The sequence below is a fragment of the Eptatretus burgeri genome, chromosome 13, assembly GCF_056783735.1.
Source record: "Eptatretus burgeri isolate ZD-2024b chromosome 13, Ebu_testis_v1, whole genome shotgun sequence".
NCBI lineage: Eukaryota > Metazoa > Chordata > Myxini > Myxiniformes > Myxinidae > Eptatretus > Eptatretus burgeri.
The window spans coordinates 1,180,211-1,192,710 of record NC_140973.1 but is presented as its reverse complement, the minus strand read 5'-3'; the positions used below and the strand labels follow the sequence as shown (position 1 = coordinate 1,192,710).

The window sequence follows — 12,500 nt, the reverse complement described above, 5'->3', positions numbered from 1 at the left end:
ATTCCCGGCCCCATTCCCCCCCCCCCCCGTCTCCTGCTTTCAATTTGCTTACCTCTGCCCAAAAATTTGCTCACCTTGCCCCCCGCCTCTTCACTCCCTGCCCCTGTCTCTTCATCCCCCGCCCCCACCTCTTCACTCCTCGCCCCCGTCTCAACAAAAAGTGTTTATTCTGCTTCAGAGTTGAAAGTTGACTATTGCCACTATGTGCGATGCACTCTTACAGGTACGAAGTTTCTTTCAGTCCAGGTCACAGTACCGAGAAAAACGTGACGCGACCGCTAGGAGGAGCACAAAATTGGTCCTTCAGTATTAATATATAGATATGTATATGTATATATGTATATATGTATATATATATATATATGTATATATGTATATATGTATATATATATATATATATATATATATATATATATATATATATACATATATATAGATATATATATATAGATATATATATATATATATATATATATATATATAGATATATATATATATATATATAGATATATATATATATATATATATATATATATATATATATATATATATATATATATATATATATATATATATATATATATGTTGTGTGTTGTTCGTCTTACGGCTGCTCCCGTTAGGGGTCGCCACAGCGGATCATCCATTATGATCCGCATACTGATTTGGCATAGCTTTTACGCCGGATGTCCTTCCTGACGTAACCCTGGTCGCCTCTTACGACACAGGGATAAGGATTGGGGTTCGCCATGATTCCGGGCTGCCCGACACCCTCTCATAGCACGGCCCAGCGCAGGGCTCCCATCCTCAAGTGATCCTCCAACCCAAGCCTCCGAGTAGCCGGATTACAGGCGCACTCCACTACGCCCGATATATATATATATATATATATATATATATATATATATATATATATATATATGTATATATATATATATGTATATATATATATATATATGTATATATATATATATATATGTATATATATATATATATGTATATATATATATATATATATGTATATATATATATATATATATGTATATATATATATATATATATATATATATATATATATATATATATATATATATATATATATATATATATATATATATATATATATATATATATATATATATATATATATATATATATATATATATATATATATATATATATATATATATATATATATATATATATATATATATATATATATATATATATATATATATATATATGTGTATATATGTATGTATGTATATATATATATGTGTATATATGTATGTATGTATGTATGTATATATATATATGTGTATATATGTATATATATATATATATATGTATGTATGTATATATATATGTATGTATGTATATATATATGTGTATGTATGTATATATATGTATGTATGTATATATATATATGTATGTATGTATATATATATGTATATATATATATATATATATATATATATATATATATATATATATATATATATATATATATATATATTTATATATATATATATATATATATATATATGTGTCTATGTGTACAGCAGAGAATGGAAGTTGGGGATGTGTGAGACAAGAATAAAGTAACTTGAAGGTGGTAAGGAGATGGGAGTAAAGGTATTGTAGCGAAGAACGTCGAGGTGTTTTGTACAGAAGAATGTTGAGGTGTTTTCTGGAGTATTACGTTGAGGTGTTTTGTCGAGTGAACATAGAGATGTTTTGTCTCATGGAATGTGGAGGTGTTTTGTCGAGTAGAATGTTGAGGTGTTTTGTCAAGAAGAATGTGGAGGTGTTTTGGGGAATAGAATGTTGGGGTGTTTTTTAGATTAGAATGTGGAGGTGTTTTGTGGAGTGGAATGTGGAGGTGTTTGTGGAGTGGAATGTAGAGGTGTTTTGTGGAGCAGAATGTAGAGGTGTTTTGTGGAGTCGAATGTAGAGGTGTTTTATCGAGTATAATATGGAGGTGTTTTGTGCAGAAGTATGTTGAGGATCATCTACACACTATAAATTTAATCTGATTTGGTTTTGGGTTTCATCGTTTGGTGATGGGTTATCATTCAGATTTTTGATGGATATGTTATTTGTTTCACTGCCCTCCCTCCTACCCCATCACTACACCCTCTATTTATCATTGTCATCACTTATTTCTCAGGATGATTATGTACTTGAAGTGCGTCACTTCCAATGTCCTCCATGGCCTAATGCTGATGGGCCACTCAGCCGTGCATTCGAGCTCGTCAATTTGGTTCGAGAGGCTTCGGCAGCCCACGATGGGCCAACGGTTGTGCATGACGAGTAAGGGCAAGCCAGGATGCTTCTCAGTTAAACTTGTTATCACTCTTCCCCATTTACAACAATATCTTCCATGGGGCTTGTCTGCCTTTTTATTTTGTCCCTCTGGAGCCTGGTATAGTACTTGTCATACGATAAATACTGCACAACAAACAGTGATTGTCGCGATTATTTCTTGCTGCTTGTGTTTGTTTTCTCTGCCACCGAAGGTGAAGGAGGTTATTTGTGTTGTAATTATAAACAGTGAATTATAAACAAAGCAATTAGTGTGCAGTATTAATCGAGTTGTCATTGAGAGTATCTTCCTCAACCTCCCTTTCAGGCACTTTTTAGTCCACGCATCGATTTTTTTTCATTTTTTTTTTTTTGGAATCTGGTGCATCGCCAGGTGTAGATGTATTCTGTTTGCCTGTGTTATTTCAATGTAAGATCTGTGTCCTACTGCAGGTTCGGGGGTGTAACAGCTGGCACATTTTGTGCATTGAGCACTCTCTACCAGCAACTGGAAGACCAGGCCATTGTGGATGTATTTCATGTGGCCAAGATGATCAACCTCATGCGTCCTGGTGTATTTACAGAGCTGGTGCGCATCTAGAGGAACTGACCTTGAGAGTACAATATGTTTCACTGAATTTTAACCAATTTCTCAGTCATTTCAATTCATGTTTGGACCACATCTTTTCTTTTGCTATTAACTATACTAAATTTTTTTTGCTGTCCGTCCATATGTCGAGCACACTTCATTCTAAAGGGTTCCTGTCATGTATTTACGAGGACGTGATTCTTCCGATTTTTCGCAGAAATTGTTTTTTTTTCAACATTTTTTAAAATCCGATTTTTTTTTCACAGTTAAATTTCCATCTCGAATCTTAAATCATGTTTCGTTTCCGTTTATAACTGCATTTTCGAATAACCCCAACATGTGAATAAACGCCATCTTTCATTGAACCAGAATGTCCCGCCGAGCCAATCAAACGTCACCTTACCTAAACTCGCAGATATCAAAATGGCGATCGTTGAGAGGAAAAATGCTGCAAGAACCACGGAAATTAATAAGGGAATTAAGAATAAGTTTCGTTGTGAATGGATGTAGAAGAAGCCATTACTCGTGAACAAGAAGTCCGTCAATGTACTTTACGGCGACTTTATGAGAAAATTAGACAAGCCCGGAAAATCGTTGTGCACGTGGTGCGATGATACAATTGATTGTGGAGGCCGAGGTTTCAAAGCATTCTACAGCCATTCTTCTTCCAAAAAGCACATGTGGCAATTAGAATCACGGAAGACAATCTATTCAATTGCTGAAACATTCGGAGCTCCTCTGAAGAAGTTGATACCATACAGACTAAATCCTGCTTATGTGATCGACTCGACCATCAAAAAAACGACCCGCCATGACTCGCAATGCCAGTAGTAGACTGTGTCGTTAATCTTGAGGTACGTGAAGAAAATGTATGATATTTTACACTAACATGCAAAACTTTGAATAATGATGCTAAATTATTTAATTATGGACTTAAAAATAAGGATGACTGATATGTTTTGTGACTTTGCATGAATAGCATGATCTTTATTGAATAATAATAATAATAAATCATAAAATATTTCTCAACTCAATTGTGACTGATTATAATCAGCATGATTTGTCTTAATTAATTAGAGTTAGAAAAAATATTTAAAGACAAAATATTTATCAACTCTATGCATGAGGAGTTAATTTTGTTATGCCTTGCTAGTTTTGCTTGTGATTAAGTTTATTATTGTTTTTCAGACCAAAAACATTTGATGGTGTGAAGCTTGGGAATGATGGCATGAAGGTTATGCAGCTATTATTTAAGTTAATTTAACTCCATGTAACCCTCTTCATTGGCACCTAGGCTTATTAAACTCACTCAGGAAATGGCAAGAGATCCCAAAGCACTGAATGGACTGTCCATGGACTGGACCAGTGCATCCAACAAAATGAAGTGTGGACTGTCTGCTACAATGGAGGGAGATACTCTCCGGATTGTACGGTCCACTCACTTCTCCCTGAATATGGATGAATCGACGAGAAACAGTCTTAAAAAGGTTCTTTGCATCCTTGTCAGTTTCTATTCACCTGTTCAACAAACATCTGTGATATACCACTTGGCCTCTGTCAGCTTGATAAAAGCTGTTGCAAGCAAACTCCATATTGAAGGCAGTCACCACTCTATTGGAGTTGAAAGAAATTGCCTGAGAAAACCTTGTATCAGTTTTATGGACTCCTGCAACATGATGAGAGGTTTCAAATCTGGATTTGAAACGCTGCTGTGTCAAGGACCCGCCCCTCATCTCTTCGATGTGGATGGAGACACGTCATCATGTCAATAATGCCACTTGCCAATTTTTCCAGCCGTTTCACTATAATATTGAGGAACTTCATACTGACTGACATCTTCAGTGATATCAAGTGGTCCACCGACTTGCGAGACTTTCTCAAAGAGATCTCTGAATTGATTGGAATTGGTTTCACAATGCCTGAGAGATTTGTTTCACACAGATGGCTATCCAACTAATACATGTCATTGTCAAATCTGAGGCTGCTCGAAGCATACACCATCTTCTACTGTTCTTTCCTCAACAAAGCCGACAAGTCTCTTTACCTTCCAACCCTGGTAACAATCTTTTTCAAAAAAAGATCTTTCACCAGAAATGAGAAGTCACTTGAGGGAAATCATGTCATCCCTTGGTGCCAAGAATATGACTGGAGATGGGAAGAATAGGAAGAAGAAGATTTGCTTAAAACTCTTCTATACAAGGTTGGACACACTGCTGACCCTGAACTTCTATACTTCAGTCCTCTGCATGTTGAAGCAGTATGTGGTGATGTTCGAGTCGAAGATCCCTCATCCACAAGCTCCCTGATGAGCAGATAGACCTATTCAAGAAGTTTCTTGTGTGTTTCATCAAGCCTGAGGCCCTCCTGAATGCTGGGCCATCACAGCTCAGACAATTTGATTTAGATGATAACGTGCAAAGAAACAAGGATTTGTTCTATGGAAGCTGTGAGTCATTTATCAAGAGTGACAAGAAGAACTCTTCTATTCAGGACTTCAAAACAAAGGCTAGACAAGCATACATGCAGTGTGGCAGGTACTTGCAGAAGATGTTGTCCCTTGGAAACAAATTCTGGAGGCTGCCTCAGCCATTGACCCTGGCACAAGGTCACAGCACAACCAGGCAGTGATTGAATAATTAATCTGCCCTTGTTAGTTAGGAATGTCTTGAAGGAATCGGAAACAAGTTCCTATGACCAAGAAGTCTGAGAATTTCAAGTGGACAAGACATTGCCATCTCCACTTGATGCTGACGACAATGCAGTATCTCGAGATGGTTGGTGGACGAAAGTGTTCCGACAAGGAAAGTATCCGCATTTGTCAACAATGGTCAAGGCACTGATGAGCTGTTTACACGGCCCTTAAGTTGAAGGATCGTTCAACACTATGGGGGACATCATTGACAAGAAGTCCTGCAGAATGGACATTGGCACATTAGTGCAATCCAGACAGTTAAGGATGCACTGAGGACAAAAGAGAAAGGTTCGGTTAAGACATTCTCCTGGAAAGATGTCATTTTGGACCCTGTGGACCTCAAGCTCTGTATCAACATGAGGACATCCAGCAAGCAGTACAGAAAAGACCTGAGCAAGGCAGAATCAATGAGAGAGGAGAAGAGGTAGAGACTTATTATTAAGTTAAAGGCAAGATCAACTTAGGCCAAATGCAAGAGAAAATTTTTCATCGTTCAAAAACATGCAAGAAAGGCCCATGTTCATGCTATGAAGGAGAGTTCGCCATGAAGTCGTGCATCAATTCTGAAAGTTTGATATCTGCGTTGACTGTGACAGTATTTGTGTGACATTGTGTGACAATTCTAATATATATGTTGACTTTGATTATGATTGAGATAATTTCAATTAACAATTTAACACAAATATTTTTGTGATTTAGTATACTTCTAAGACTGAATACAACTATCATCAGGATTACTGAATGATCATGTGAAGACTTTGCAATGACATGTTCATCGTATTGTGTGTACATGCACCACTTTGATAAGTAAGTCGATGAATAGTGTGAAATTATAACAGAAGAAAAGTCAGTGAAAACAGGTGTGTATGTTTCCATTCATGTACGTGAGTGACAACAGTAAATAAGACATTCCTTGGGGATCGTTGTTCCGGTCATCATCTCCACCTATTTTGCAATGATTTTTACTTTTGAAGATGTGTATTTCACAACCTCAAATCTGAGCTAAATTTTCCAGGAAATTGCTTTATTTGCAGTGAGGAATTAAAATCTTTTCTAGGATAGACTCCCCAGTACCCAACCAATGAGAGGTTCTTATCATTTTCAATTTTATCTTACTATTTTGCTATGATTATTGCTTTAAAAAGTCTGTTTAAAAACATCAAAATTAAGCTCAATTTTCCAGGACATTGCTCTATTTGCAGTGGGTATTTCAAAATTTTCCTAGGGGACAACCCCCCCTCCCCAGACCCCCACCAACGGAAGGGGTCAACGCCCCCCCTCCCCTCCGTACTCTCCTCCGCCTGTTGGCCTGCAAGAAGTCAATCTTCAGATAATTTATTTAGACCCAAATCACATGCCTGTAATTCTAAAGGGTTATTCTAAAGGGTTATTCCAAAGGGTTATTCGAAAGGGTTATTCTAAAGGGTTATCTCTCCGTGCATAAAACGAAGCAATCTCACTGTCCGGATACGATGAAAATTTGTGTGCAGAACACACCTTGCGACACAATTGTCTAGAGTAGTCCGATAAATCTGACGTTCTGTTGCATTTTTATTTATTTTATTCCTACTGTCGTCATGTAGTTGAGAGTAGAAAACAATGAAGAAAAGAGAATAATAAAAGAAAGCTACAGCACGTCAGATTTATCGGACTTGTCGGACGGAGAACGGATTTATCGGACTATTCTAGACTCTAGAGTTGACAAGTAACTTGTATTAGCATGCACACAATGTATAAGTCAATGCGTAAGAGTCCCGAGGCAATGAAGCCGTGTAATAGGACAGATAAATTTGTCTTTCATAGTTGTGCCAACATATTTTTCCCTGTTCATTTATTACAGCATTTTGGCGAAATGTTAATGAATAGCAAGCCAATGGAAGCTGTACCTTCACTTTAGAATAAACCCATGTATGTCGAGTGCAGCCATACCTGGCTTGCATGTATGTGGAATCGTACCTATCCCAGCAGGCTGGTTTCAACGAACAATTCAATAAGCTGCAAAATGTGGGTTCAGGTTTTTCACATAGTTTGATTTTAAAATTATCTCCTTGCACCTTGAAATGATGCAATATGAATCTTTAGTATTTTACTTGTATGTCCCTGTAAATTTATTTTTTAATGGAAAGGTTCAACAGTCACATTTTATATTTTGTGGATATGGTATAGCCCCTTATTGTGCATACATGTATTGGATTTGTACACGACTATGACAAGGTAGTAAAGGGATAAATAATTGCCTCATGATTGTTGTGCATACACGGCTCAGAAGCAGAATTTCTTTTCCGTGAAGCAATCACAGGAATTAAGACGATCAGTGAGATAGCAAACAAAGGTGCACAATGCATTTGTACGTACTTTATACGGCGCGCGACGTCTAATCAATCGACTCTGAGCGAATCGTGTTCTGGAGATGACGTCAACGGTCACGTGACCTGCTGTTCGCTGAACTCCACTTTTTTGAGGGGCGGAGCATAGCAAGTTGTGAAAAGCACTACAAATGTTCGAAATATTGGTCTAATTATCCCATTGTTGATTTTAAAAAAGAAACATGGGTGATTTTTTTCACTAGGAAGGTCAAGTTAATAGATAATTAACCAGAAACTTTTGAGTGTCATGGGACCTTTAAGGGTTATTCTAAAGGGTGATTGTAAAGGGTTATTCTAAATGGTTATTCTCAAGGGTTATTCTAAAGGGTGATTCTAAATGGTTATTTCAAAGGGTTATTCTAAATGGTTATTTCAAATGGTTATTCCGAAGGGTTATTCCGAAGAGTTACTCTTAAGGGTGATTCTAAAGGGTGATTCCAAAGGGTTATTCTAAAGGGTTATTTTAAAGGGATATTCTAAAGTGTTATTCCAAAGAGTTATTCCAAAGGGTGATGATAAAGGGTGATTATAAAGGGTTATTCTGCGACAGAGGTGTCTGGTAAAAATGTGATATTTGAGAATAGCTGAAGGGATTTAAATCAAACTTGGGTACAAGTACATGTAATAATGACAGCAAACACCACCCAGGCACACATAATGTGAACGGAGGCATATCTGGAGACCTCGAAGAGTACTGTTCTCATTTACATTGTGGTATTTTTACCACAAGCTTCTGCGAATTCAAAATGATTATACCATTGGAAAGATAATAATAGATTATTTGGAACAAAAATTCCTGTCCGTTTATTGTTTTAACGATGCCTGTTTTAAAACCCCGTCTTTCTGAGAAGGTGCAACAAGAAGCAGGCGCTGGAGCTCTAATGGGGAACCCAAATGGATTTTTTTTTCTTTAACTGAAAACGATTGAAAATCATCACAATCTAATTTGAAGGGAAAAAAAAATTGAATTTTTTATGCCAATCACAAAGTGCTGAAAAAAAACCTGAATTGTCGATTTTTAATTTTTGCCAGTGACATCATATTCAGAACCCACCTTCATCCAAATAGTGGCTTACATAGAGAAAAATGTGTATTTCAAGCTCGGATTCTGATATTGATTCTACTGTCATGAACAACCCTGAAGGTTCTGTTGTTGAAATTGATCCGTGGGATTTTGAAGAAACTATTGGAGACAAAATTAGTGATGGAAACGCTTTTGGGAGAATTATGGAGCCGTATCGTTTCAAGCCTTATGCGAGAGATTCAGACAAAGATGGCGACAATCGAAGTGTTCGTGAAGATGAAAATGCCGGCCAGATGTTCACTACAGTTTGGTAGGTTTTGTTTTTCCATTCAATTGTCAGTTTATAATGGATTTTGTATTAATTGATAAATCAGTTATATTACTGCAGCAGAAACACTCGTCATTGTCCGACAGCAAATACCACCCAGACACACTCAACACGCCGACAAAATGGATGACAAATTATTTGTCCCACCACCGCAGACAGACCAAGTGTCCTGTATGTTACGAAATCGTCCCGTTTTATACTTTCCCGGGACGCTATTTGTGTTTGTGGTCGTGTCCGTGCCATGTCTGTGTCATGTCTGTACCATGTCTGGGCCGTGTCTGTGCCATGTTGTGTCCGTGCCATGTCAACCTGAAATTTTAGCGTCTTAGGTCAAATCCTCTCGGAGGAGTTGATACATACATGCATACATACATGCATACATACATACATACATACATACATACATACATATATACATACTTTCTCTCTACTATAAATGGATGTTGGTTAATTTGACTTGTAGAAATTTATGTTGATAATTGATAATTATTTAAAAGGATTGACAAGGAATTGAGGCACAGGAAGAGGCCATTCGGCCCATCATGCCTGCACCACACCAATACCAGATTTAATAAATCCATCAATAACCTCTCCCTTTGTGTGCAGCCTTTTGGCTCCCAAGCCACCATCCTAACCGCTTCGCCAACACCAGGTTATTATTTTTAAGGTGCTCTTATGGTAACTGCCGGGTATCCTGGAAAGGCCTACGTGCCCCAATTCTTGAATAAGAATGCTCCAGGCAGTTTAACCAACACTTGTGGAGGTTTAATTAACTTTTTCTTTATTTAAAACACTCGAAGTACGTCGATAAAAACCGTGCCTTGTCCACAACAACCACACGTCCCACTAGGCAAGACGGTGCCACTCTCATCCGCTTGCAGCGGAGATGATGTGACACATGGGCAGAACATAAATATGCATGAGGCAAAACATGAATATGCATGAGGCAAGACATACGTGGAACATAATTTAGATTTTGCTTTCAAACTTGGTTACATCACACCGGCAATGGTAACAGGTCTTGTAGTAGAGATGGTCTTGTAGTTTCGAGCGGTGGCTTTCTTCCACTTAATCATGGGGGTGGCATCCTCTCTCAATCGTGGCAGATAACCACAAGATCTCGCCATCTTTGTTGTTTTATAACTTGCTCAATAACATGTCCTGAGAACAAAAGTGAACATTTTCTCGGCCCGACCCACACTCAGGTATTTCTGACAAACCTCGTCCAATTTCTGGCAAACTTCGGGTGTTTCGGCCATTGATGGAGAATGAAACCATCTTGGTTTGTGTTATTATAACCACTTAGGATGCATCGACTCGGCATATTTGTGGAAAAATCGAAAATTATTCGCTGTTTGAGTTGAATCGTACCGCAATATAACCAGCGGACAGTACGAATATGGTGGTCGACTTCTGAGTGTGACGTCACAGCTAAGCTTGAAGAAGAAGATTTCGATTTTTATTTGCAAAATTACTCACTTTATAAATCCCAAATCGGAAAAAGACATCGTATCTACTACGTAGGGTATCAACAGATGGATTAAAATTGAGTTGGTCTGGGCATTTGGGTTCCCATTGAACGTGGCGGTTCTAATGGTACGATAGTAGGAACCTTTTAGAATGAAGCGTGACGGACACAGAAGGGAGCACACAACAACAATCACCACAGCCACTAAAAATAGCAGTAACAACTACTACGTGTTATAAAATATCCTTTTTTTCGTGCTTCAGTTCAGTTTACATATTCGTTGAGATTCACAGATTAGTATGCAATGTGTTTGTGAAATACAACATGTTTTGTTTAAATCCATCAGCAATGATTCACCACAGTTTTCGTCTTTTGTATCATGGAAAAGAGTACCTGTTGCTGCACCCTTTCATCCTCTCTCACCTAACTATTGTTGTTAAATATTCATCTTATGCTCACCTCTCATTGATTTGTTAGTTTTGTACATTTGAGGGTTGCTCATTATGCATTGATCTTCCTTGCTTGCCCATAGGAACACTATCATTTTTTGTACCGCATGCTGCTCAGCCTCTTTGGCCTACAAGAAGCTGCTGGGTCTGCTGATTGCAACGGATTGCCAATTGCTAACGACGATGAAGCGGAAATGCAAAGCACAGAGTCTCTCGTGTAGTCGTGGCAATGAGGACACTCTTCAGACTCGTCCGTTGCATGGACAGTACCAACCGATACTCTGTCTTAATGAAGCAGCTGAAGTGATGATACTTGGGAGTTTTAATTTGCCAAGAAGACTGCCAAAACAATGCTGTTGTCTTTAAACTGCAAACTTTGTTTACAAACATGAAAATCACTGTACTCCAGCTGCGGTCCTTTTCATCTAACACCATGCTCGTGTTGCATCACCAGAGCCGAAGGGTACAAAACACTGCAAGGATTTGGATGGTAGGCTAAAAAAATGAAAAAAAATTGATATTGTTTGTCTTGCCTTTCACAAACCTTACAAAGTACCACAGACGGTACAGGCTGACAGCGTAATGATTCAGGAAATGTTCATAACGCTGACGGTAATAAGATGATCTTGGACATTGGGCTGGTTCCCCACAATGGTTGGTCTCAGATGTGAGTAGCCTCTGGCAAAATGGAACATTGTCGCTAAGGAGAAGGAAGCTCAACGGGTAACCTCAGGAGTATGCCTTGGGTAACAGATGGAAACGAGATTGGTTTCAAAGTGAGAAACGAGGCACTACTTTGTGGGTCATTGAAAGAAACTCATGAGTTTGTACGAGCATACTTGGTCATGGACAAACATACAGTAATTGTATCCATGTCGAATTACAGGAGATGGCATGATACATGGCAAAAATAAATTGATAACGTTTATGGAATAGTACGGCGTACACCAGATTACTTGCCAACAATGGCAGAGCACCATATTACTTACCCACACAGGTCACCTTTCAAACACAGGTCAAAGGAAGAGAGGTAATGCTTGCTGTATGTTACAAATTTGTCAAGTTCACTGTCAGAGTAATATGAGAGAAAAACAATCTTATAACGGACGTTTCCATCGATTGTGAGAAATTGTACTAAATGATGACGGTGTGATTGGTAAATGTGTTGTAATCAGATATGCTTTCCTTTCTATCCTTGTTTTGGAAAACACTCACGTAGACCTGTTGAAGGCTGGCATTATTACCCATAAACTACCTTTCCCTCCAAGCCATGTGAACAACCC

At 37.9% G+C, this 12,500-nt stretch overlaps 1 protein-coding gene across 7 annotated transcripts in view; it reads left to right on the top strand.

The window, feature by feature from the left end:
- The window catches only part of LOC147013662 (receptor-type tyrosine-protein phosphatase gamma-like), a 260,649-nt gene that overhangs the window by 248,067 nt on the left and 82 nt on the right, over window positions 1–12,500 (top strand). For 4 of the 7 annotated variants that reach the window (XM_085850768.1, XM_085850772.1, XM_085850769.1 and 1 more), the window contains 4 exons: window positions 2,168–2,310; window positions 2,755–2,890; window positions 9,093–9,282; window positions 11,301–12,500. The exon at window positions 11,301–12,500 is cut by the window's right edge and continues 82 nt beyond it. In XM_085850768.1, coding sequence (XP_085706894.1) covers window positions 2,168–2,310; window positions 2,755–2,890; window positions 9,093–9,282; window positions 11,301–11,371 — 540 coding nt within the window. In that variant the 3' untranslated portion in view covers window positions 11,372–12,500. Of the gene's footprint in view, window positions 1–2,167; window positions 2,311–2,754; window positions 2,891–9,092; window positions 9,283–11,300 lie in introns of those variants that run through there. The other 3 variants (XM_085850771.1, XM_085850770.1, XR_015050471.1) reach the window with 2 other exon arrangements.